This window comes from Dasypus novemcinctus, chromosome 24 (assembly GCF_030445035.2).
Source record: "Dasypus novemcinctus isolate mDasNov1 chromosome 24, mDasNov1.1.hap2, whole genome shotgun sequence".
Classification (NCBI taxonomy): Eukaryota; Metazoa; Chordata; class Mammalia; order Cingulata; family Dasypodidae; genus Dasypus; species Dasypus novemcinctus.
In genome coordinates this window covers 39,084,049-39,110,278 of record NC_080696.1, presented here as the reverse complement: position 1 = coordinate 39,110,278, position 26,230 = coordinate 39,084,049, and the positions used below count along the sequence as shown (strand labels likewise).

Sequence of the window (26,230 nt, the reverse complement as noted above, 5' to 3'; positions counted from 1 at the left end):
CAGAGCTGTCCCAAATGCCAGAGCTGGGTTTGGAGCAGCTACTCCTCTGTGCTGTGTGGGCTGTATTTACTGCCTTCACTAATTCCTCCTCCTGCTGCCCACATGCCTCCTTCACACCGATTTCTCAGAAAATGACTGCAGCTCATATCAGAAGCACTAGCTTCGAGCAGCAATCACTGAAACAGTGACTACCACAGCATGCTGGCCTCCAGGGGACTTGCTGGATGTTTCTGGTGAGGATGTTGATAACTGCCCTCCTTTCTGCTTACTTACGTAATACATTCCTGGTGAATGAGTTCTCAACCACCCCCACTACCACCCCCAGCAATCTTTCTAGATCATCCTGTTCTCACCACTAAGCCTTTGTTCAAATAAATAAACTTTAAAAACACACCAGGAACACCACTCAGTTTCCAGATCAACACATCAGTTAAAGAATTCCACAGGCACTAACTCTACCGTTTCCCAGAATATTAACAAACTTAATCAACTGACTGACTCTTACACTGAGCACACATACACACATCTTTAATGAGTGCCCTTGGTAGCAATGGTAGTTAGGCATCACATAATTGTGCAACTTCCCTAAAGGCAATATCTATGTCCACACCACTTGACTTACACAGCACAACATCTCATCATGGCATTTAGAATACACGGCATCTCATCAGATAGAATGAGGTACTCAGTAGGAAGATGTGAGTTATAAATTCTACATTATCAGCCATTAGAAGTGTGCAACTCTAAGTCACTCCTTCTTGCCAAGTATTAAGCTCTTTACCTATAAAATGGGGAGAATTAGTAGTGAAAAATTAGAAATCACTTAAATGTCTTTCAGCAGGAGCTAGCTAGTTAAATAAATAAAGTATGGAATAGCCATACAATGAAATAAATTTTATGTAATTATAAAAGGGAATATGAACTAACATGGGAAAATGCCATATATTAAAGGGCAAACCACTGAATGATACCATTTTTGGGATTCAGAAAGTCGTATGTGCATATGTGGTTTAATCTATCTGCTAAAACAAATACCATATGAAGGATTGGCTTAAACAACAGGAATTTATTGGCTCATGGTTTTGAGGCGAGAAGCCCAAAATCCAGGTGTCAACAAACAGTGCTTACTCCTCCAATGACTGGTGTTCTGAGGACAGCTGCAGGTGACTCTTGATCCTTAGCTTTTCCATCACATGGCTATACACATGGCCATGTCGTCTGCTTTCTCTTCCTGGTTCCGTTAACTTCTAGTTTCTGGCTGTACCCCATGGCTTTTCTCTATCAGATTTACATTCTGTTTATAAAGGACTCCAATAATTCGGATTAAAGTCCAACCTGATTCAGCTGGACCATATCTTAATTGAAGTAACATCTTGAAGAGATCTTATTTACAATGGCCCACACTCACCGGAATGTGAACCAAGACCAATAACATGTCCAAACTGAGGTATGCAATTCAACCTACCACAGCCCACATTTTGGACTTCAAAAAGACATGTTCTTCACACATACAAAACATTTTCATTCTATCACAATATCCCATTGTTGTTGAGTGACAATATCCATTGTTATTTCAGTAGCAATGCTAAGTACAAAGTTGGTTATGGGTGTGGTCCATCCTGGGGCAAAACTCTTCTGTCTGATGAGCCTGTGAAACCTAGGAAACAAGTTGTCTGCTTCTAATATACAATAAAAGACAAGCACAGGATAAACACTCCAATTCCAGAAGGGAGAAATTGGAAGGAAAACAGGGGTCATGGGTCCCAAACAAGTTTGAAACCCAGCAGGGCAATCTCCATTAGATTTCAAGGTCTGAGAGTCATCCATGGGTTCATGTTCTGTTCTCTGAGTCTGATGGAGTGGCAGCCCCACCCCAAGCACTTGTGCAGTAGCCATGCCCTCCCCAAATACTAGGGTGAAGGGCCACCCTTTCTGAGCACTGGGATGGCAGCCAGGCTCTCCACCAAAGCCAGGGTCTACCAACTCCAAGAAATGCAGTGGCAATCTCCCTGAAAAACCCCTTTAAGCACTAGGTAGATGGCCTGCCCTGTCCAAGCACAGGGACAGACCTCCTCTTATTATACACATGGATGGGCCGGCTCTCTTGGTCCAAGGAGATCTTTTTGGGCCAGACCTTTTTGCTTCCATGGTTCTTCTGCCCTTGAAGTCATTCATCTTTTTTTTTTTTTTAAAGATTTATTTATTTATTTATTTATTTCTCTCCCCCTCCCCCCCCCACCCCAGTTGTCTGTTCTCTGCGTCTATTTTGCTGCGTCTTCTTTGTCTACTTCTGTTGTTGTCAGTGGCACGGGAATCTGTGTTACTTTTTGTTGTGTTATCTTGTTGTGTCAGCTCTCCGTGTGTGAGGCACCATTCCTGGGCAGGCTGCACTTTCTTTCACGCTGGGCGGCTCTCCTTATGGGGCGCACTCCTTGCACATGGGGCTCCCCTGCGTGGGGACACCCCTGCGTGGCAGAGCACTCCTTGCGCGCATCAGCACTGCGCGTGGGCCAGCTCCACACGGGTCGAGGCGGCCCGGGGTTTGAACCGTGGACCTCCCATGTGGTAGACGGACGCCCTAACCACTGGGCCAAGTCCACCGCCCCATTCATCTTTCAATTCATCTCTTCTCTGCCCCTTTCAGTCCAAGCTGGCAGTAGTTCTGCTCATACACATTTTACAAAAACTTTGTCAGCTTTGCATGCAGTTCAATCAAGTCAAAACCATTAGACAATAGAGCTTTCCAGATTCTTCATGGAAAACTGCATTTCCAATCTTGACTTCCATTGAAACTGCTCAACCACAACACCTTCTTTAGCAAAGGGTTATTCAATTAAGCCCTCATGTGGAGTTCTATCTTCTGGGGGCTTACTTCCCCAAAGCTCAGGGAAATCCTTTCTAAAGCCACTTCTGGCTCTAGTCTCAGAGCACACTACCTGGATAGGTTCCAGAATTTTCAAAACCATCAATTTCTGGTTTCTTTGTGCTTACGAGTTCAGTTCTCAGCTTATCCCTTTCTTCTCACAGTTTACTCTCAACTGCTCAGGCTGGACCTTCTACCCTGAGCTTGAAAATCTCAGCTAAACAACCAGGTTCATCACTTTCAAGTTCTGCCTTTCATCCAATATTAGAACTCAATTTTGCTGAGTTCTCTGTCACTTTATAACAAGATCTGCCTTTCCCACAATTTCCAATGACACACTCATCATTTCCTTTTTTTTTTTTTTCCCTGAGGTACTGGGGCCAGGAATTGAACCCATAACCTCATATGTGGGAAGCAGACACTCACCTGCTGAGCCACATCAGTTTCCCATCATTTACTTTTAAGGAGTCATCAGAAATAACTTTGACATCCATATTTCTACCAACATTCTGTTATCATATAATCTCTAAGATAATACAAACTTTTCCTACAGCTCACTCATTTTTGAGCCCTCACAATTCTTCTAGGCTTTACAATTACCCAATTCCAAAAACATTTCCACATTTTTAGGTATTTGTAATAATAGAACCCCACTTTCCAGTACCAAAAACTGTTTCAGTTTCCAAGTACCATACAACGGGATGGCTTAAACTATGAGGATTTACTGTCTAACAGTTTACCCAGTAGTAATAGTCCGAAATCAGTGTGTCAAGGTGATGCTTTCTCTCCAAAACTGTAGCATTCTGGGATCGGATGCAGGTGATCCTTGGTCCTTGGTTTTTCCATCACATGGCAATGCACATGGCAGCATTCTGCTTTCTTTTCTGGGTTGCTGACTTCCACCTTTTGTATGTTCTCCTTGTGGGCATCTCTCTCCACCTGACTTTTACTCTGCTTATAAAGGAGTTCAGTAATCTGGTCTGAAGTCCAACCTGATTCAAATGAAGTAACAACTTGAAGAAACATTACTTGTATTCTACTAGAATGTGAACTAATACCAAAAGCATGTCCCAACTAGAGTACAGCATTCAATCCACCACATGTTCATATATACATAGAACCATATCTGGAAGGACGGAAGGCCATACACCAAAAGGTACAATGGCTCCTTTAAGAGAGTGAGGTAGTATAGTAGTTTTGTATTATTTATGAATTCCAAAAATAGATATTGGATTACATTTGTAAAATGACTTTTTGTACATTAAATTGTATTGGATTTGGAGGTTTCACTTTTACTTTATTAAATAATGATTAAGGCTTTGATTGGGCCATGTCAGTAGGAGCAGAGGAGTTGGCTGGAGTTTCAATGCTGGATATTTGATTCTGGGGCCCAAGAGAACAGATACATGAGGAAAGAAAGAAGGTTCCGTTAGACACAGCAGAGGCCCCAGAAAGAGAGATGAGCTGTTCACCTGAGAGTTTACAGGTGACCTTGTGGAGAGAGGTGAGCAGCTGGAGAACTAAGCCCCTGGAGAGAGATAAAACTTATCCCAGCCTACAGCTGATACTGGAAGAAGTCGGGACCAGAGAGCCTTAAAAGAAGAGGAAGGTTGAACGTTGGCAGTCATCCTGCAACAACACATGGCAACAGACTTTGGTGAGGGAAGTAACTTATGCTTTATGGCCTGGTAACCATGGGCTTCTACCCCAAATAAATACCCTTTATAAAAGCCAGCAGAGTTCTGGTATTTTGTATTAGCACCCCTTTGGCCAAGTAATACAGAAAGCACATGAGGGAGGATGTTTCCCTTTATCTCTTTACTCGTTTTAGTTTTTCCTAGCATGAATTGGTTTTGAAATTTAAAGGAAAAAAAACAGTAAAATGACTCTTTATAAAATAATTTTTTAAATAGGGGTCCCAACAGCCTAATTCATAGAGAATTGTAAAAGTTCATCAAAAACTATTATTTATAAAAATAAGGAATTAGTATTCCTTAATGAGTGTTTTGATTGTGAAAAATCAAAAATTTTGTTTTTAAAAAAATCAACATTACACAAAATCTTTCACTGCTTTCTCCTTGTGACTCAAAAATGACGACCACATTAAGTCCACAAAGTCTGGAATGATCTTTTTTTTTTTTTTTTTTTTTTTAAGATTTATTTATTTATTTAATTTCCCCCCCTCCCCTGGTTGTCTGTTCTTGGTGTCTATTTGCTGCGTCTTGTTTCTTTGTCTGCTTTTGTTTCTTTGTCCGCTTCTGTTGTCGTCAGCGGCACGGGCAGTGTGGGTGGCGCCATTCCTGGGCAGGCTGCACTTTCTTTCGCGCTGGGCGGCTCTCCTTACGGGGCACACTCCTTGCGCGTGGGGCTCCCCTACGCGGGGGACACCCCTGCGTGGGGCAGCACTCCTTGCGCGCATCAGCACTGAGCATGGGCCAGCTCCACACGGGTCAAGGAGGCCCAGGGTTTGAACCGCGGGCCTCCCATGTGGTAGACGGACGCCCTAACCACTGGGCCAAGTCCATTTCCCCTTACTAATATTTTTAATTGAAAAGCATAACATGGCATGAACTTAAGATCATTCCAGGGAAACGGACTTTGGCCCAGTGGTTAGGGTGTCCGTCTACCATATGGGAGGTCCGCGGTTCAAACCCCGGGCCTCCTTGACCCGTGTGGAGCTGGCCATGCGCAGTGCTGATGCGCGCAAGGAGTGCCGCGCCACGCAAGGGTGTCCCCCGCGTGGGGGAGCCCCCACGCGCAAGGAGTGCGCCCGTGAGGAAAGCCGCCCAGTGTGAAAAGAAAGTGCAGCCTGCCCAGGAATGGCGCCACCCACACTTCCCGTGCCGCTGACGACAACAGAAGCGGACAAAGAAACAAGACGCAGCAAATAGACACAGAGAACAGACAACCGGGGGGGGGGGGGATTAAATAAATAAATAAATCTTTAAAAATATATATATATTAGTAAGTAACTTATGTAATATAACTTAAAACCTTGTAAATATATTAAAATACCTTTTTACACTAATTTTCAAGATATATTTTTAAATCTCCATATCCAACATGAATCTTGGAAGAGATTCACTAAACCAAAAAACAGGACTTGCTTGAAACTTCATTTGGAAAGAGTTGTCAACATTATGGCAGATTTAGAAATATTTAAGTTAGGCAATCTTCAAACAATATTACTATTCATCATTATCAACTCTAAGTATCCAGGACAACCCATTCTTACAAGTAAGCACAATGGCTCTATTTGCTCTGACTGGAAATAAGTATTCAATAAAAGTATACTGAATGAAGCCCCAACGTGGGAGTGTACCTAATATGCTTGCAGGGTAGCAAGGAGGCCCATGTGGCTGAAGCAAAGTCAGTTAGCTGGGATGGGGGTGGGTGGGGTGGGAAATGGATCCTAGGTCAGAAAGGCAACAAGTGGCCAGAGGAAGCAGGGTCCCACAGGCCTGAGGCACTTATAATCAAATTTTAACAGTTCTCTGTGGTGGCAGAAATGGGTGTGAATTTTATTATTCTTGTAATTTTCTTGTTTTCAAATTCATGAATGTAAAAAAAAGTTAAAATTGTATACTTGAAAATGGTTATGTTACCACAATTAAAACTTTAAAAAATAAACTCCCCCCAAAAAACAAGTTACCAAAAGAAAATATACTGAATGAAGACAAGGTTACCTGCCATAAATGTGGTAAAAGGCACTAACTAAACTTCTATCCTAGGAATGAAGCATTTTCAGCAGCTCCATAAACTCCTCAACTGTCTGACCTCAGTTTGGCTGCAACTTACCTGTTCAACCTTAACCCACTTCAGGAAGCCTGCAATTAAGTCACCACACTTGACAGTCTCAAAAAAGACACTGTGGTTATGCTGTCACACTGCTCTGCCTCCCATATCCAAATGCCCAATTCCTATCCATCCATCAAGGCCCTGGTCAAGTATCTCGTCCACCCGTGGCCTCAAACCATCAACCTAAGCATCATCTCTCTCCCAGGCCCAAAAAGTATTTAATGAACTCTAAGACGAAGACTGTCCCACTTGTCCATCATATTTGCAACAATTGGCAGAGCTCTCTGAACATACAATAAAAGCTCAACAATTGAGTCTTCAGTTCAACTTCTATGTGGCAGGCATACATTATCCTGGTCAGTCTTCTCTCTACTCCCATAGTTTTATTCTAAGTACTTCCTGTGACATACTTTACTCTCTCCCTTATATTATAGTTACCAGCAGTCTTATTTATCTCTGGACAGAAAGACCAGAAGGGATCAAAACAAATGTCTCATTAGAACAATGAATTCTCAACGAATTTTCCACCACAACACAAATGATAAAACAGCAGATCACAAATACCCACAAGTTCCCAAACAATGGTTATAACTCTATGACTCTCCTACTCAAGAAAGCATAGAGAAAACAAATATAAGAAAGCTCAACTCTTATAGGCATTACTCTGAATCTAACCTAGTTAACTTAAAAGTAAATCATCTAACAACTGACGAATGGATAAACTGACATATACACACGATGGAATATTCTTCAGCTCTAAGAAGAAATGAAGTCATGAAGCATATGACAGCATGGATGATGAACCTGGGGGACATTATGTTGAATGAAGCAAGCCAGGTGCAAAAGGACAAATATTGTCATGATTTCACTATTATGAACTAAATATAATGAACAAATTTATGAAGTTAATAGCTAGAATTTAAGTCACCAGATAATAGAATGTGGTTAGAGAATGTACAGCATTGGTAAAACGTTGTTTGCAAATGTTTGGAAATAACAAAGGTGAAAGCACATCACAGGATTTGTAGTGCTAACGTATGGGTATGACAGTGATTTGGTTTTTATTTTTTCTTTTTTTTTGGCATAATGAAACGCTCTCATGTTGACTGAAGTGATGAATGCACAACTCTGGGATTATACCAAATGCCACTGATTGTACACCTCAAATTCAGATAAATTACATGGTTTCTGGGAAAAAAAAAAAAAAAAGGTAGATTGGGGGAAAATACACCAAATGTAAGACTCTAGTTAGTAGTAATATTTTGAAATGTTCTTTCATAATTTGTTACATAATTTGTTTCACAATAATGCAAGGTATTGGTGGTGGGGTGATATATGGGAGCCCTGTATAATGTTAGGGATGTTTGTTTTGTAAGTTTACAACTTTTACTATACACTTATTGTTTATGCATGTTTATGTATGAATGATATCCTTCAATAATTTTTTAAATTAAAAAAATAATCTGTAAATGTTAGTGACAAATCTGTAAATTTTTGATAGTGACAAATCACTTGCAATTCATTTATAACTGATGACACATCAAAACTTCATAGTTTAGAATCACTGATCCAGACCATGTTTCAAAGTGTTCCATTTCTAACAGGTACTTAGTAAACAAAAGATCAAATGCAGAAGTCTGTACTTCAATTGTCTCTCCTGATTTTTCTGTGTATTTCATGTGGAATATTCACAAATGAGACAGCCTAGAATGGGGTCTGGCACATACAAGGCATGAAGTATTTGTTGACCAAAAGGAATTAATAGTGACCCATTTCAAACAGCCCTCATTATTTGTGAATGGCCAAATAGGCAGGGCCCAGAAATAGAGAATAATCTGAGCCATTAGAAGTTCTACAGGATGTATTCTGTTTTACCATATAAACAAAATGACTGTCCAAGTAGAAATATTTTAACTGCATTCTCCTCTGGCTTTTAAGTCAGCAAAGCAAAAATCTTAAGAGCCTATTTCTAAAGAACACAGCAATGGGTTTCATGCTGCATCTACTCCTCCACCTCTAGTTGAAGGTAACCTGATCTCTACCAATAGTATAAGCTCTCTGGAAAATGGGCAAGTGCTTCAGTCAGTTACAGTGGTTTCAAACTTATTTCCTAGAACTTGGACCTGGAACAAAGGTCTCTGCGTGACTTAAAACTTGCAAAGGAAGACATAAAATCTTATCATAATACTTTCCCAAGACTCATCTGTCCCATTCTTACTTTATTTCTTTTCTCTCCACAAACCAGAGACATCTCAATTAACTGACATAAGGGAGAAATTGTGTTTGTGTGTGTATTTTGGAGAGCAGCAGCCCCAGACTCCACAAAACTTGTAAACTTTAAAACAGGCACCGGATTTGTTCCCTAAACTAGTCTCCTTACTTATCTCGTGTGCATGGCATATGTCCTACTGGTGTAGGAACAATTAATTGCCAATCTTGAGTAATGTCTACTATGAATATCATCCTCAAGAAAACAAAATTAAGAGCTTAAGTCTTTTGACTTATAAAGGACATGGTTGTCATCTAGAGACATCTCCATGCCAAAACAGACAATGAGGTTCTGAGATTAAAATTTCACCTCATTTGTATAACAACTTTAATAATTTCCACCACATGTCAGAAAAGCACATTGGGAAAAAATGAACCCTACCTCTTAAGAGGAGACTCAGCAAGAAAAGGGAGCTCCCTTGTTCCAACAAGGCTAAGGTACAACATTCTGGACTTGGCTGGACAAAGGACCAATCTAGTGATACCACAAGACAAACCAGAAGTGAACACTTGGATATTCTTAGTTCACTATTTTCAAAGCATCTATGAAGACCAAAAACAAAAACTGAAATTATCAACAAAAAGATATTATCTATATAAAATTAAGCAATTCTGGAGACAGAGTCATTACAGTATAAAGCATTATATATGGCAACAAAAAGACAACTATCTAAGTGTCAGTTGTGACAACATAATATGTTCTATTTATAATTTATATTACTTTTTTTTTTTTAGGAGGTACCAGGGATTGAACCCAGGACCCAAACAAGGGAAGCACACACTCAACCACTTGAGCTATTCATATTACTTTTTTTTTTTTTAAGATTTATTTTACTTTTATTTGTTTCTCCTCTCTCCCTCAGACCCCTCTACCTCCACTGTTTGCACTGTCTGCTCTCAGCTCTTCACAGCAGTGTGGGTCATCAGCTCTCTGCGGCAGCGAGGGCCAGCTTGCATTCACCAGGAGGCCCCAGGAATTGAACCCAGGGCCTCCCATATGGTAGAAAGGAGCCCAATTGCTTGAGCCACATCTGCTTCTCTACATTACTTTTGATATTTGTCATTTTACTTTCCAGAAAAGCAAAGAATTTCCAATCTTATATTGACTGTTAAATACATAAATTAGATTTCTACTTAGTATAAAACAAAAGAGCATATATAAATGTATAGTAATCACTAAATATTTGACTGACTTCCTTCTCTCCACGTCCATGTTTGCAGCATTTTTTCTAATCACCTTTTGTCCCCTAACTGTAGGAAGACAGTTTCATTCAACCTTTACATTTTCCAAATTCATCTCTAAAAGAATGTGTTAGCACATTCTTCCCCAGGGAACAATGGATAACACACACACACACACACACAGCAAGCTTCTTCATTCTACCTCTGGGCTAATATGCAGCCAAGAAGCTCTGCTTTGTAAACTACAGAGCCCAAACTCTCACACTATCACAGCCTGGGAATGAAGCTGTTCACAGACCACCCATATTTACCAAAAGATGCTTCTCAGGTTCAGAGCCATGTCATCAAAAGAATCTCCTGAGATTTGATTCCACAGCTCATTTCTGGCTAAATTCTCTGATAAGGTCGTGTCTCCAACACCCACCAACTCCTATTTGCCTTAGTTCAGAAGCCAGATGAATTCAGAAGTAGGCTATCTACAAATCTTCAGAATCTCAGATTCTTAAGAAATGCCAAAATTTACCTACACCAATTCCCTTCTCCCCTATAACCTACCCCTTTCGATTTATGACATGTCAAACTTAACAAAATCAGCAACTTTTTAAAGATGAATGATGCTCAGGAAGCGCAAGTTGGAAAGAGATGTGGTTCAAGCAACTGGGCTCCCATCTACCATAGGGAAGGCCCTGGGTTCGATTCCTGGGGCCTCCTGATGAAGACAAGCTGGCCCGTGCTACACAGAGCTGACGGCCTGCGCTGCACAGAGTTGACGGCCTGCGCCGCGGAGAGTTCACGGCCCGCGCCACCAAGATCTGGCACGGCAAGATGATGAAACAAAGGGAGACAAGCAAACACAGAACACACACAGAACGGACACAGAGAGCAGACAGCGAGTGCGAGCAGCAAGGGGGAGAATAAAATAAATCTTAAAAAAAAAAAATTCACAGAAAAATAGGTAAAAATACCCAATAAACACATGAAAAAACTGTTTTACCTCATTAAAATAAACATGAATAGAAAATAAAATCTTACTTGTAATGCTATCATAAAATAGGAAATATCTAAAAGATGAATAATAGCTAGAGATGGCAGGGATTTAAGGGGAAAGGTACTCTCCCATACTCTTGGTGATACAAAGTAGAATGGCCCGTATGGAGCATTATTAGGCAGTGCAATTTAAATATGCAATCCCTTGAAGCCAGCTATTACACACAGAGAAACATATCCTCTAGGACTATTCACCAAGTGGTCAAAAATACATGTCCAAGGAAGACCACCACATCACTGTTTGAAATACTGAGTAGCTGGAAATAATCTAAATGTTCAATAAAAAGGAAATGGTTAAATATATAATGGCAGATTCTTACTAATGACTAATATTCAGCCTAAAAGTATGAGGCACATATACCCACATGAAAAGATCTCCAAGAAATACTGTAAAAATAAATGAGAGAGCAAAAAACCTAGAACTATCACAATTATATTTAAATTTAATAAAGTCTTAATTGCCTCCTCATCTATGCAATGCATAAAAACCCATCTGGAAAAATGACAAACTAATAATAGAAGTTACCCAAGGGGAAAGAAATAAGAGATGGAGGAGGCTTTTCACTTATACTTCCAATACTTCTATAATAGTTTGAATTTCTCATGACCAATGCGTATTATTTATATACTTTCTTTTTAAAAAGGAAAATAAACACACACAAATCTTTACTTTAAAATAAAGATCAAGATTTATTCATGATCAAGACCATCCTGGACCCCAACCATTTACAACATACATTATCAAAACTAAGTTAGCATCATCAGCAACAGCCAAATATTAATACAACAAGCAATCACTCAGGAAAAAACCCTTTTTGCATGATCATAACAAATACCAATTCCCTAATGCTGTCTGTTATACAGTGCAGGTTTCTCTCTCAGTAATGGTAGATACAGTTCATAATAGAACAACTTCCACATAAACCCATTATAAATTCTAGAGAAAAAAAAGTATTAAAAACCAATTATCTGGGAAGCTGACATGCCTCAACTGATAAGAGCGTCCGTCTACCATATGGAGGGTCCATGGTTCGATCCCCAGGGCCTCCTGACCCATGTGGTAAGCTGGCCCACATGCAGTGCTGCTGTGCGCAGAGAGTACCCACACAGGGGTGCGCCACGTGCAAGGTGTGAGCCCCGCAAGGAGAGCCGCCCCGTGTGAAAAAAGCGCAGTCCTCCCGGGAGTGGCACCATAAACATGGAGAGCTGAAGCAGCAAGATGATACAACAAAACAGAGACAGTTTCCCAGGGCCACCTGATAATGCAAGTGTACACAGAGGAACACACAGTGAAGGCACAGAGAGAGCAGACAATGGGGGGGAAGGAGGAAGAAATAAATAAAAATAAATCTTTAAAAAACAAAACAAATATCTAATACTGGAGAGCAACAAAAAGTGGCAGAAACTGAGGGGGGTCAGACATTTAGAATAACTGAAGGATACTAGGTGAGTTTCTCATTATTTTAAGGCTTTCTCTATGAAAGCAGTCGCCAGTCAGTACCACCAGGTGCTTAAAACGTTAAAATCTTTAGACCTACTGGCTGCAAAAACAGAAGTCAAGGTTCAGTGCAACTAAAACAGCTAGTGAGACAAAATCCAGAAAGAAGAATTACAGGCAGGTAGCCCCAATTCTGCAAATGAATTCTGCCCAAATCTCTGGCTGACCTCCAGATGTATAGAGTTCCAGGCAGCCCAACAACAACTAAAAGAACTATACAGAAATTTCAGTTGCTGTCCACTGCACAAGAGAATTTAGAATCAATCAGTATATTTTTCAGAAAAACATAACCCAGACTATGCAAAATATCATTCACATTTTTCAATCCAGTCTTTAGAAGAAAAGGGGAAATATGACACATAAACAAAAGAAAACCAATCAAGAGAAATCCAGAATAATCTAGACGTCTGAACTGGTAGACAACTTTATAGCAGGTATCAAAACTATACTAAGAAAATCTTAGCAGAGAAAATCTAGAAAAATGGACTAAATGGAAATTCTAAAACTAAAAAATATAATTAAAAATTCACTGGATGAGCTTAACAGCAGATAGGACTTAGGGAAAGTGTCAGAATTTCAAAACAGATCAAAAGAAGAAATTATTCAACCTTAAAATGGCGAAAAGATTGGAAAGGAAAAGCAAACAGAGTATCCGTGACCTCTGTGTGGAACAACATCAAAAGGTCTAACATAAGTATAAAACAAAGTAGAAGACAAAAGAGAATAGGGTAGAGAAAAAGACATCAATTTCCATATTCAAGTTCAATGAACCCCAAGCAGGTTAAATACAAAAATAAAACAAAACCTAAACACATTATAGTCAAACTGCTGAAAACCAAAGGTAAGTAAAATCTTGAAAGCAGGTAGAAAGAATACATAACAAACAGGGGAACAAAGATATGAAAGACCACTGACATCTCATCACAAAGAATAGAGGCCAAAAGACCATGAACAAAATCTATAAAGTACCTAAAAAAAAGAAAAGTAAACTCACAATTCTACTACCAGTGAAAACATTCTTTAAGAAAGAAAGTTAAGGGGAGCCAATGCAGCTCAGTGACTGAGTGCCAGATTCCCACATACAAAGTCTCAGGTTCAATCCCCAGCCCATGGACCTCAAAAAAAAAAAAGATTGAAAGTTAAATCAATACATGTCCGGATAATCAAAAACTAAGAAAATATGTCATTAGGGTATTGCACTACATGAAAAGCTAAAGGAAATTCTTCTGGCTGAAGGGAAATCTTCAGGAAAGAATGAAGAGCACTGGAAATGGTAAATATGTATATAAATAAGATTCATTTGCCTTATTTTCTATGAAATAATTGTTTAAACCAAAAATTATAATACTGGGAAGCAGAAGTGGCTCAAGCAATAGAGCTCCCGCCTACCACAGGGAGTTCCCCGGTTCAGTTCCCAGTGACTCCTAAAGACAACAGTGAGCTGACACAACAGGCAGGCACGGCAAGCTGATGCAACAAGATGATACAATTAGAGACACAAGAAGAAAAACATAATGAGCGATACAACAAAGTAGGGAACTCAAAGTAGGTGGCTCAAGCAATTAGGTACTCCCCTCCCACATCGGAGGTCCCCGGTTCAGTTCCCTATGTCTCCTAAAGAATTAAGGAAGATAAACAGACACAGCAAGTACAAACAACAAGGAGGTGGGGAGAAATAAATAAATAAAATAAATCTTTTTTAAAAAATTATAATACTGTATTGTGGGGTTTATAGCCTATGTAGATACAATTCATATGATAACTAGAGCATAAAGGATGGTGTGGCGGGGGTATAAATGGAACCATACAACACTTTAGATAAAGTGGTTCATTATTAACTCCAAGTAAACTGTAAAAAGTTAAGGATATATACCACAGTCCCTAGAGTAACCTTTAAAAAATATATTACACGTTACTAAAACCTAATAAATGAATTAAAATGGAATTCTAAAAAAAATATTCAATCAACCTAACAGGAAAGGAGGAAAAGAGAAACAAAACACAAAAAGAAAACAAACAGCAAAATGGTAAAACCAACCCTATCAATAATTCCATTTCATGAAATTAGACTTAACACATCTGTTAAAAACAAGAGCCAACTATATGCTATCTATAAAAGACACTTAAATCTTTTTTTTTTTTTAAGACTGTTAGATTGAAAGAAAAAAGAGAAAAAGATACACCATGCAAATAGTAAGCAAAAGAAGGCTGGAGTACCTACATGAATATCAGATAAAATAGACTTCAGAGAGTATTATTACAAAGATAGAGTGTTAATTCATATCATAAAACGGGCAGTTCTTCAGGAAGATGTAATTATAAATGGGTATATTTAGAACTGTAAAGTTCTTTACAGAACTTCAAAATACATTAAGGAAAACTGACATAATTAAAGGAAGAAATAGACAAACCTACAATCATGGTTAGCGCTTTTAATATCTTTCTCTTGGTAACTGGCAGAACTAGAAAAAAACAAAATCAATAAAGATGAGAAAAACACTATCGACAACTTTGATCTGACTGACAGGTATAGAAAGATAAATCAACAATGGCAGAATAAACATTCTTTTCAAATGCATATGGAATATTCACCAAGATAGATCACGTAATTAGTCTCAACAAAATTTTAAAAGACTGAAAGCCTACAGAAGATGTCCTCTGACCACAATGGAATTTACATTAGAAATAATAAAAGGTATCTATAAAATCGCCAAATATTTGGAAATAAAACAGCACACTTCTAAGTAACCCAGGATCAAGAAACAAATCACAAGCTATTTTGAGAAACTACAACATATCAACTCTTGTAGGATGCAGCTAGGCAGTGCTTAGGAGGGAATTTTTTAACTTTAAATGCCCAAATTAGAAAAGAAAAAAGATCTAAAATCAATGGCCTAAGATTCCTTAAGAAGCTAGAAAAAGTTGAAAAGTTGAAGGAAGAAAATAATTAAGAATAGAAATCAATGATTTTTTTTAAAACAGGAAATTAAAGTAAAAAGTTGATTCTTTGAAACTATCAACAAAATTGATGAATTTCTAGCCATACTGATCAAGAAGAGAGAGAACACAAATTACCAATATCAAAATGAATGGTAAAACACTATACATATTAAAATATGCAAATATTATTCATAAAAGATGAGAAAACATCACTCAAAGTTGTCATTTTTTTTCTAGTTTATAACTGGAAAGTAGAAATAAAAGCATATCATAGAAGAGGATTATGTTAACTCTATAAACATGAACCTGACACAGTTGAAATCTCTTGTAACTCAGCAAGGGAAGAGGCCGGTTCCGTTTTCATAGCGTTTTCTCCCATTGACTTGCAGTTCAACTCCAAGCCTGCAGCCCCCAATCCATCCCCGAAGGAGTGGCAAGTTAGTGCAGATGAGACCCAGCCAGCTTCCAAAGGAGATTTCAACTGGCCTAGAAGAAGAAGAAAAAAGAAGCTTGGGGAACATATCCATGTATATAAATATAATCTGGAAACCAAGAGTTGCACAACAGACTAAGAAAGCCAGGGGGCTGTTTAGGGGAAGCCATTCATCTCACAACATACAAAATTACATTCACAAGTTCCAGCACATACAGCCAGGGCTGTGAGCACCTCAACGAAAGAGGCTAATAAGAGGCTAACTGAAGGGAGGAACTGTTTTAAGTGCTAACAAAAAGGCAAAGGCACTGAAACAAGATGGTACCAGAAAGACAGAGGAAGAAGCAGTACTCTTCAAGCACTGAATCTCCAAATCAATGTTCAGAGTTATATAAGCAAAACCAACCACAAATAAATACATAAAGTTTGTCTGTTCAGTCGTGAAACACAATATACAATGAGAACACTATAGCCCATTTAGTAACTTGATTTCAAGACTATTTCATACTTGTAGAAGGCAGTACACAATGATTTAGACTGATTCTCACTAGATAGGCACCAGGTTGGTAAGACAATTCCAGAACAAACTCTGACTCACCTTCTTCAGATTCCTTGGCACTAGATGACGTGTCTTGCAAAGGATCCGTATTTGTATCAACCAAATCTGATACAACCAAGTCAGGATCTAGGATCTCGTGGGTCCCATTAGTGGACAGCCTGGAGGACCGTCTCCTCAATAAGTCTTTGTCACTGTTTTCCGAATAGGTTTTTGTCTTTTCCTGGGCTATAAACCGTTAAGAAAGTTGTAGTCAAGAGACCAACAAGAAATAACTGCGACTACTGACTTCTGGGCTGGTTTCCCCTATAAGGGGTTTACAGAGAGACTTCTGGAACGTTAGACCAGTGACAAAAGGAAATATCCTTCCCTGGTTTATAGTTTTAAGTAAGGGCAAACAAATCTCTCTGTCAGGACAGAATTTTACTTCTTTAAGGATTCATGGTCTGAAAATATGTGCCCATATCACATGCCAATTTTGTCAACTATGTTCTATTTCAGGACTTCTCAACTTAAAAGTTTATGTACTAATTTCCAAAGTCAGTAAGGTTTATAAAATCCTCACTTAGAGCCATCACAAACCTTTTTGAGAGCCAACAGGACATTAAAAAAAAAAAAGAAACAGTGCCAAGCTCTAACCACACATACACAAACTGAAGACTCACATGAATTTTTGTCAAGCCGAGGACGTTTTAATGGGACTTCACTTCCTTTTGATATTTTCCGTCTTCTCAATTCCAGTGTTATTGGTTGCAAAGTTTGAGAGTTTGAATCCACAGCTACAATGTATATGAAATCACACACACAAAAATATGCAATTTCTTAGTGGTGGTCCAATCTCTCATTTTTATACATAAATAAAATATACATATATCCAGACATCCTTGGTGATAAACAGACTCTCAAAAGGTCTTTCTTAAGGTAAAAGTTAAAAAAAAAAAGGTAAAATAAATGAGAAACTACTTCCTTATAAGAGATGCTGATATCCTGCAGATCAATTTCCTCAATCTCTTTTATTGGTCTCTCTTATGACCCAGCTCCATTCATATACTTCTTTTCCAAAATTCTCTCTTTAAAACATCACTCCCCATTATAACTGCTCTAAAATATGAAGGTACAAGAGCAATAGCAAGAATGAAACAAAAAAACCTTCAAATATTTAATCATCATCAAATCTTCTCATCAAAACTTGACCTATCTAGTACTCAGGAAAATCTCCGTACAGGCTAATTCCCAAAATGTGTGCTCTGGGACTAGGACTTAATTACTGATCTTAATCTTTACTGGTCAAATTAGGTATCTTGGCACTGGTCCTGGTTCTGAGTGACCAAAAAAGAGTTAACATTCAGTCTCCTCATAAAAACAATCCCAGAAAAACCTCAGAGGACTATGCTATTTGATAGGCAATGCTCCAGGCACAGCTGCTGATCCCTAACAAATCCAGCTCTGGCATATTTAGTAGAGAAGGTGCTAAACTCCTGGACAGTACTCACCCTTTGTTTTTAAATCTAACACTTAACAAGCTCTCCCCAATCAGAAAGATGAGAATCTAAAAGGGAGAAAGAAGAAAGAACGAAAGAAAAGAACCTAAGAAGCTTGGGCAGATGGCAGGGCTAAGGGGTCTGAAGAAAAGGAAGGAGGAAAGAAAGGAAGGGGAAAATGAAGAAAGAGGAAGAGGGAGGAGGAATGGAAGTGAATGAGAGGGAAAGGAGAAGGGAAGGGGGTAGAGAGAAGACTCATCGAAGACCTAGCTTCAGATCTGCTAGGTCAAATGCAGAATAAGTGACAGGGCTGACCTCTGAGAAGGTAAGCCTGATGGAAAGGTTGAACCCACTTTCTTGGCTCTTTCGAAGCCTGATCTTCCCAGTATGCCAACATTTTGTTCCAAGTGTGGAAACTTGGGAGATCACACACATTCCAAATTAAATGCAAATACTAAACAACCCTCTCTAAACAGCTCAGATTCTGTTCCAATCAGGTCTATAAAATCCAGGAGCTCAAGGCTCCACCAAGTCAATGAACTTATTCCAAGCAAATTTTTAAGAGGACATGAACTATATACAAGTTATCTGGCAAGGCTTCTTCCCTTTGATACTATATACAAACCAAGACTGACTACAGATTATTTCCCAAACTCCTTTTAGAGCAAGAATCACCTGAGGAAATTTATTAATAATTTGCATTCCCAGGCCCTGCCCCACAGATACTGATTTGGGAAGACTGAGGCAGGGCTGAATCTGTATTTTTAACAAAAAACTTGGGCAAGAGTTAAACAGTAAGCTTGGAAAACACCCTTTCTCTATTAGTTTATCTTATCTGGTATAAAATCCTACACTCACAAAATAAAAGCAATAAAATCAAAGTCCCCTTTTTTTTAAATCTGAGGGAAGTCATGTGACACCACAGAAGCAGTCTGCAAAACTGGGGTAAAACTACCCCAAGTACATACTTTCCAGAGGGTACAAACAGGGCATGAATAGTTAAAAGGAATCCATTTCTAAATATTCAATTCCTATACACAGTCTTTCCTAAACTGAGCTGAGGACACATTATAATTCTACTAGTTTGCATATTCCATCTCTCTTTTCATATCAACTCTCTCCTACTTTGTATCAAAAGGCACACCTCCAGGGAGTGGATATGGCTCAAGTGGTTGAGCTTCCACCTCCCTCATGGGAGGTCCCGGGTTCGGTTCCCAGTGCCTTCTGAAAACAAAAACAAAAATAGGTAAACAAAAGAAAAAACCAACTCAGAGAATCCCCTGTGGCTCAGTGGCTGAGTGCCAGCTTCCCACAAACAGGTCCTGGGTTCAATCCCCAGGTCCCAGTACATTTAAAAAAAAAAAAAGAGGCACACTTCCACTACCTCCACTACCTCCACTCATCCCACATCTTAATATAGTGACTGCCCAGTGAGTTAAAACCTCCAGCCTTTCTCAAATGGGGTTCCTCATTTGAAAAAGAGCAGATATTTTCTCAACTCTCCCAGGGTGGTAAATAACCAGTACCATTCTCAATGCACAGAAGAGAAGTCAATTCATCACAGATTGTGGAGGCCTTGGGCATCAGGCTTCATTCTCTCCCCGAACCCCACTGGAAAGCCAGGGAATTTAGGCCAGTGCTGTCCTACAGAAATATTATGAGAGCCACAAATCTAAGCTACACACATAATTTTAAAATTTTATTAGTCATGTTAAGGGAAAAAAAAGTGAAATTTTAATATATTGTATTTAACCTAATACATACAAAATCATAATTTCAACATGCAATCAATACAAAAATTAAGATATTTTAAGTCTCTTTTTGTACAAAGTATTTGAACTCCAGTGTGTATTTTACACTTACAACATATCTCAATTCAGACTGGCCACATTTCAAGTGCTTAATAGCCACATGGGGTTTATGGCTACCATATTGGACAGCGCAGGTCTAGACCTTAAATAAAGGGATAATTCCAGCATGCTCAGCTCTTGAGCACAAAACCCCATTACAACCACTTAGGGAAGGGAGAGGGGTCCTTTCCCATTTGGGGACAAACAAATCTACTATCTAATTTTCCAATCTTAGAATTAGAATTAAGATGTAAGAAAGTTGTCTACTGGGAGTGAGTACTAACACAATTATTTGAAGTCAATTAAAGTACACTTTATTCCACAGAATTAAGTCTGATGTAGATGGGTTGGATAGAGAGGACTGGTTTTGCAGTCTACATTTTAAAGCAACAATGAATAAGCAAAATCTGTAGTACCACAGTTTGGACAAAAATATATTTTATGTCACATTTAATGTTTAAAAATATATCTTTTGCAGCAATTTAAACTTATGGAAAAAAATCAGACACCAGTTTAAAATGCGCTAGGGGATTCATGGTTTTTCAATATTCATTACACGGAAGGGATAATGCAAGCAAAATGTCTGAAGACTACTGCAATATAGCCACGGGCATAGTTCAATACAGACACCCTGGAGCTCTTCGGGTCCTCAAACCAAGATGGAGAATGAGTATTTGGCTTAGAAAAGAATTCAGGATTTGTTTTGTTCTTGATTATTCTAGAAGAATTCCAAATTTTAATTTTTAAATAATTTGTGCATTCTTTCCTAAATTTATACCCTCCCACCTTGACTCTTAACCAATTAACCATCTCAGCTTTTTATTTAAACTGTGAACACTTCCAATGAACAATTACCCTGCAAAGAGCTCAGTTTCACAAGGCACCCAGGCCTCTCTAGCTCCAGTGTTCCTTTGGCCCTGCCACCTTCAACATGGATGTTCACACCTTATTTACTTCTCCTTTCCTCTTTTATGTCTGCCTCATTAAAACTTCAGAGCTTAGGTTCTATTAAGCTTACTTCAACTGGAATCATTTGAACAGGCACGAACTAAAGAACTTAGCTTATTAAACTCAAGAACCAAGAGGCTGTATTTCTCAAAAAAGCTGAAGTATCTAGTGGACAGTTATCTAACACCCAGAAGCTCAGGCACAGACAAGCTTCCCAACTTATATTTGTCTAGTAACATGCCTCACTTAAAATTCAGGTCCGCAGACATAATGTGTTTTCAGATCACAAGATGATTCAAAATCAGTCACAAAAAGGAAGGATTGAAGTACAGAAGTTATAAAAAACCACAAAGGGCCATAGAAGAACACTCTGGCATTGCCCATTGCAGAGAGCCCACTTAGGAAACTCACCAGTAGGAGCTATGGAAGGGGGTCTGCCTCGTTTTCTTTTAGGCTCCCTCAAGTTTTCTTGTGGACTCTTCACAATGTCATTCTCAGGTTTCTTATCCACTTGGCCATCTCCAGGGTACTCCCTGTCATTTTCTGAAATGTTCTCCTTATCTTCCTTCTCGTTCTTGGGAAGGCTTTTCTCTGACACCTTCCCCTTTTCAGAGCCAGGTAATTTTCCTTCTTTATCAGGCTGCTTGGGTCGCTTTTCCGTCTTTAAAGCTTTGTCCTCTTTGCCTTTCTTCACATTGACTGTGGCTTTTCTCTGCTCTTTAAACTTCTCTCGTTTATCAGGAGGTGACAGACTTTTGTGATCTGTTTCTTTAGGCCTAGCATTACCCACAATATTCTAAAATGAGCAAAATAGCGATGAAACACACTTTGTGATTACTTGTGAATATAAAATCAGGAGGATTTTTACAAATTTATGAAGACAAAGCAAGTAAGAGAGAACATATGCCAGGTCAAGGTCACATACTATTAAGTACCACTGATCACAACCACCACCCATACTGTGAGTTTTGAGAACCAATTCTATGCTTCAAGAAAACAATTGCCTTGATAATTCCTTCTGAGACAGATTGAGTCATCTCCCTTAATAAGTCACTAGAAAATAATTAAGGGGACAAATAACTATCTTTTCTGGAAGGCAATCTTTCTGACAAAGGCTTTCAAAGAAAATGCATTCATGCCCCATTCTTCTCATTGCCCCTAGGACTATCCGGGCTCAGGGTATTTCAGAGGCCTGGCCAAGTTTGCCAGAATATCCTGATACCCTATGTAGAGAAATCAAACTAGTCATTGGACGCTGAAAAGGAAAGCTAAAAAGATTATCCAATTCAAAACCAGGGTCTCTGCTTCCTCTACTCGGTAAAGCCTATTATTCTTAATCCAGCAAGTTCACCTACTAAGCAAATCTAAATTTTCTACCACTGGAAGGAAGTACTGTGTCTCAGTTTCTTTTCTCCTAAGTTACTTTCTTTAAAATTCATCTTAAAATTCATGTATCCTGTTGTGACAAAGCCAGCTCTGAAAGCTGTGGAATTTCCTAAACTACAATTAAGTTTATTTGTACATGCATCTCTCCTCCAAGGGAAGAGAAGAGCAGGGACCACCACATCATTTTCACATGTGATCCCTAGTACTCAACACAGCTAGTAGGTACATTAACAGATTTTTTGCGAGAAACAGGAAGAAATATCTAAATACACAAAAAGTGCACATTTAATTTGTCCCACAAGGAAAAATGAAAACAGGAAGAGTCTTTGGGGTTAGAGCCTAAAAGGAAATATTTTTTAAAATCTCAAAAATTATTCTGAAAGCAGTCCAGTTTGAGAACAGATACTCTGAGACACTGCTAAAATTACAAACTGAAACCACTTTTCCAGAAGAGGGAAGTAGGGGTGGGAGGTGCCCTAGCAATTTGGGTCAAAAGACTTAAAAGTTTTTACCTCTGAACTAAGATGAATTCCTAGAAGTGAAATTTCCTAACAGATTAATCTAGCTTATGCACCCATATTTACAAACAGTCTTAATGACCCACTAGAGAACTGGTTTCACAAACTATGGTTGAAAACAAACTATAGAATACAATGTAGCCATTAAAAACCATATTCTCATACAATAGTTAGGAAACTGGGAAAACACTATTTTGTCCAAAGAAAAGAAATACAGAATAGCAATACACCAGATGATCCCAGTTTTGAAAAGTAATACACACACACACGTTTAACAAAAATACAAAAGGATGTGCACACAATTTTATCTGGTTGATGGGATTATAGTTTTCCCTTTCTTTGTGTCTTTATATATTTTCCAAACTTTCTACAGTAAAAATGTATTGTTTTTATAACTTAAAAAATACATATATATATGTTACCAAAATATAGATTACCAAAACATTTAGGGTAGTGTGGTCCTAAAGGAAAAAAATCTCAATTTATTCTGTTACCATATGAAAAAAACTTAAAAATTGTCCATGTTAAGTTTTATCTTTTTCATTTGTTTTTATTTTTTTAATTTCATGTTAGCTTTTTTAAGTTTTTCATTGTAAGTGGCCATTACAGAAGAATCATAGATTCTTAGAGATGGAGAGATTCAATAAGTCAGACAAACCACCACAACCCCTTGAAAAAAGAAAGAAAGAAAAAAAAAATCCAGGAGCCACAGGCCTATGCTTGATAACCTGTTAAGTCTGAGATGAGACAAGGTGAGACACTTGAAAGCAGCTGGGAATTGGGAACTGAAGCATCCAATGAAGATGTTCCCTCCAAGTCAAAGCACCGTAAGTGCTATCAATTTATTGAGTGAAGAACATGAGTAAATGCATAAATGATTGTTATCTGGAGCCCTAGATTTCCATTTGAAGAGGTTCTGGAAACAATCTGCCAATTCTGATGAAGCTCATAATTCAGGCTTCTAGCTACATTAACTTTTTCCACAAACCTAAGAAAAATTTCCAACTTTAAGGTCAAAATAACTTTCTAGAGCTCTGTACAGTTCTTTAGATGCCTAAAGGATAAATGATTAAAGAGTGAAACACCTTCAGGGCCAAAGGTTTGTAATTGTGTCAATTTTCTGAAGGGGAAAAACAGCAAAAGACAAAAACATTCTTGAGGCTGCTTTTCTATATCATCCTTTGCAATTGCTAAACGCATATACAGAAGAATTTACTAAAATCTGTGTTAAGTAGAAGCCTTTGATCATCACAAGAATAGGTCACAGGATCACCAAATACTGTCACATCAAAAACTACCAAATAGGTAAGTAACCAGTTATGATGCCTCAGTTATAAAATCGCTTACTAACTTGCCTTAACTGTCTCAACAGCTAAAATCAGTAACAATCAAAAATTTTAAAAACACCAATATCCAAATTTTGTTCTCTATTTTCCCCTCAACTAGTTCAATAAAATATAAACATGAAAATGACTGGTGGGGAAAAGGGGGAGTCATAAAGAAAGTAGGTAACACTTTTATATGGCCCATATCTGTGTGGACCGTACTTCCAGTATCAAAAATCTGGCCACATGCTTGGGCATGTACTTACATGGTAACTGGGACAATAGGATAAAACATTTTCAACCCAGCAACTCTGGAGCAAGTGGCTGCTAAACACACACCACACAGTAGCTCTGCAAACCACCTAGTAGTCATGGTCTTTAGCTGAAGGACAAAGTTAGATGAAGAAAAATCATGTTCTGGTCTCCTCAAACATTTCAACAAGTTCCCCAGGATGGGCGACTATCCTGGGTGCAGAGCTCAGAGACACAGAAAAAAAATAACCCCACACACTTTTGGAAAAAAAAGATGAGGAAAACAGATAACGGGCAATGGTATATAAGTATTTGGTTTTTTTGAGTAAAAAGAATTTGAGTTAAAAGGAAATGGCAAAGAGATAAATTTTACAATTTCTGAAAACTTGTGAATTACTTTCAGATGAAATTGTGTAAGATGGAGGAAATAAGACTTTTGCCATCATAAACAAATGTAATGTCTTTATTTGAGAAATAAAACTACAATGTTAGCATTATTCATACCACAAAATACAAAACCATGTTTCTCACCTGATCTTTGGAAAAAGCTTTGACATGAATATGTTTGACAGTCTGAACTACTCCATCATAAAATTTCACAGTGTAAGTACCTAAAATTCAAGAAGACATCATGATTTCAACTTGCAGTTTAATGAAAGCAGCAACTTTTCAAAGTATAAAGTCAAGGGAACTCCAACCACTAAATAAACTTACGGGAGTTAAAAAAATATTTAAGAATTACATTGTCTTATTTTTGCTCAAGATAATAGTATACTTGCTTTCATTTCTTAGTTAAAATTACCATATTAAGTTTTTTTTCTATACAGATCGAATCTATTTTAAAATCCTCATTTTTATGGTGCTTCATTAAAATAAAAAAAATCTTGCACTGAATGTAGACCAAGAGCAAAGGGCAGTAAAACAAGAATGTGAGATAATACAAATTTATTCCTTGGTGAATTAAATTTGATAATTTAATCCTTATTTCATGAGTTTATGGGTAGTAGCATCTTTTTTTTTTTCTTTATTAGAGAAGTTGTGAGTTTACAGAGCAATCATGAATAAAATACAGGATTCCCATATACTACTAACAGCTTGCATAGGTGTGGAACATTTGTTACAACTGATGATAGCTCATTTTTATAATTGTACTATTAACTAACGTCCATGGTTTAACTTAGAGTTCACTATTTGTGTAGTGTAGTACCATGGATTTTTTTTAAATTTTTATTCTGTTACAATATTTACAATCTAACATTTCTCCTTGTAATCACATTGAGATGTATATTTCAGTACTTTCAGTAATATCTTTTAAAGTTTAAACAAAACATTATCATTTTGCTAAAGGTATGTTTTTAGAGAACAGTAACAATCTCAAAATCCATATGAATTATGTTCAAATGTTACAATATTTAAAATTAGAGACATTAGAAATGCTACCTTTTACATCATCAGTTTTATTCCATTAGAAAAAAGTGTTCAACAAGGATCGCTCCCTGCTAGAAAACTAAAACTGGGAATCCAAATAATTCTAACTTCCAAAATAAGGCATCCAACAATAAAAATTCTCATTAGTTGCCTCAAACCACAGTTTTCAAACATTTGCACCTTATAGTCCATCTATCCCATGTATAAATATATATGTATAAATTTGGTCCAAGGATTAGTAAAAAAAAAAAAAAAAGAATCATATTTAACCTTGTCAAGATTACCAGTGAACATACGATCAGTTTTCAGGATCAATTTCCCACTCAATATGGAAGGAAAAAGAAAAATCCCTGAGGGCTGGGAGCAGAAGAGCTCGACAAGGAAGATAAGACCTCCTGGCTGGTTACTTCATTCTCCTTTTCTCCCCTACCCCAGCACTCCTTGGTCCTAAATAGGG

General features: G+C 38.0%; 1 protein-coding gene across 10 annotated transcripts in view; it reads right to left on the bottom strand.

Moving 5' to 3' along the window:
* PHF20 (PHD finger protein 20) overlaps window positions 1-26,230 on the bottom strand; it is a 168,145-nt gene that overhangs the window by 73,260 nt on the left and 68,655 nt on the right. For 8 of the 10 annotated variants that reach the window (XR_011647319.1, XR_011647320.1, XM_004482410.5 and 5 more), the window contains 5 exons: window positions 24,877-24,956; window positions 21,276-21,660; window positions 17,251-17,364; window positions 16,628-16,813; window positions 15,903-16,082 (listed from right to left, as the gene is read on the bottom strand). Coding sequence is in view for 8 of the 10 variants with exons in the window: in XM_004482410.5 (XP_004482467.1) it covers window positions 15,903-16,082; window positions 16,628-16,813; window positions 17,251-17,364; window positions 21,276-21,660; window positions 24,877-24,956 (945 nt within the window). In the remaining 2 variants the exon portion in view is untranslated. The remainder of the gene's footprint in view (window positions 1-15,902; window positions 16,083-16,627; window positions 16,814-17,250; window positions 17,365-21,275; window positions 21,661-24,876; window positions 24,957-26,230) is intronic. The other 2 variants (XM_058286987.2, XM_058286988.2) reach the window with 1 other exon arrangement.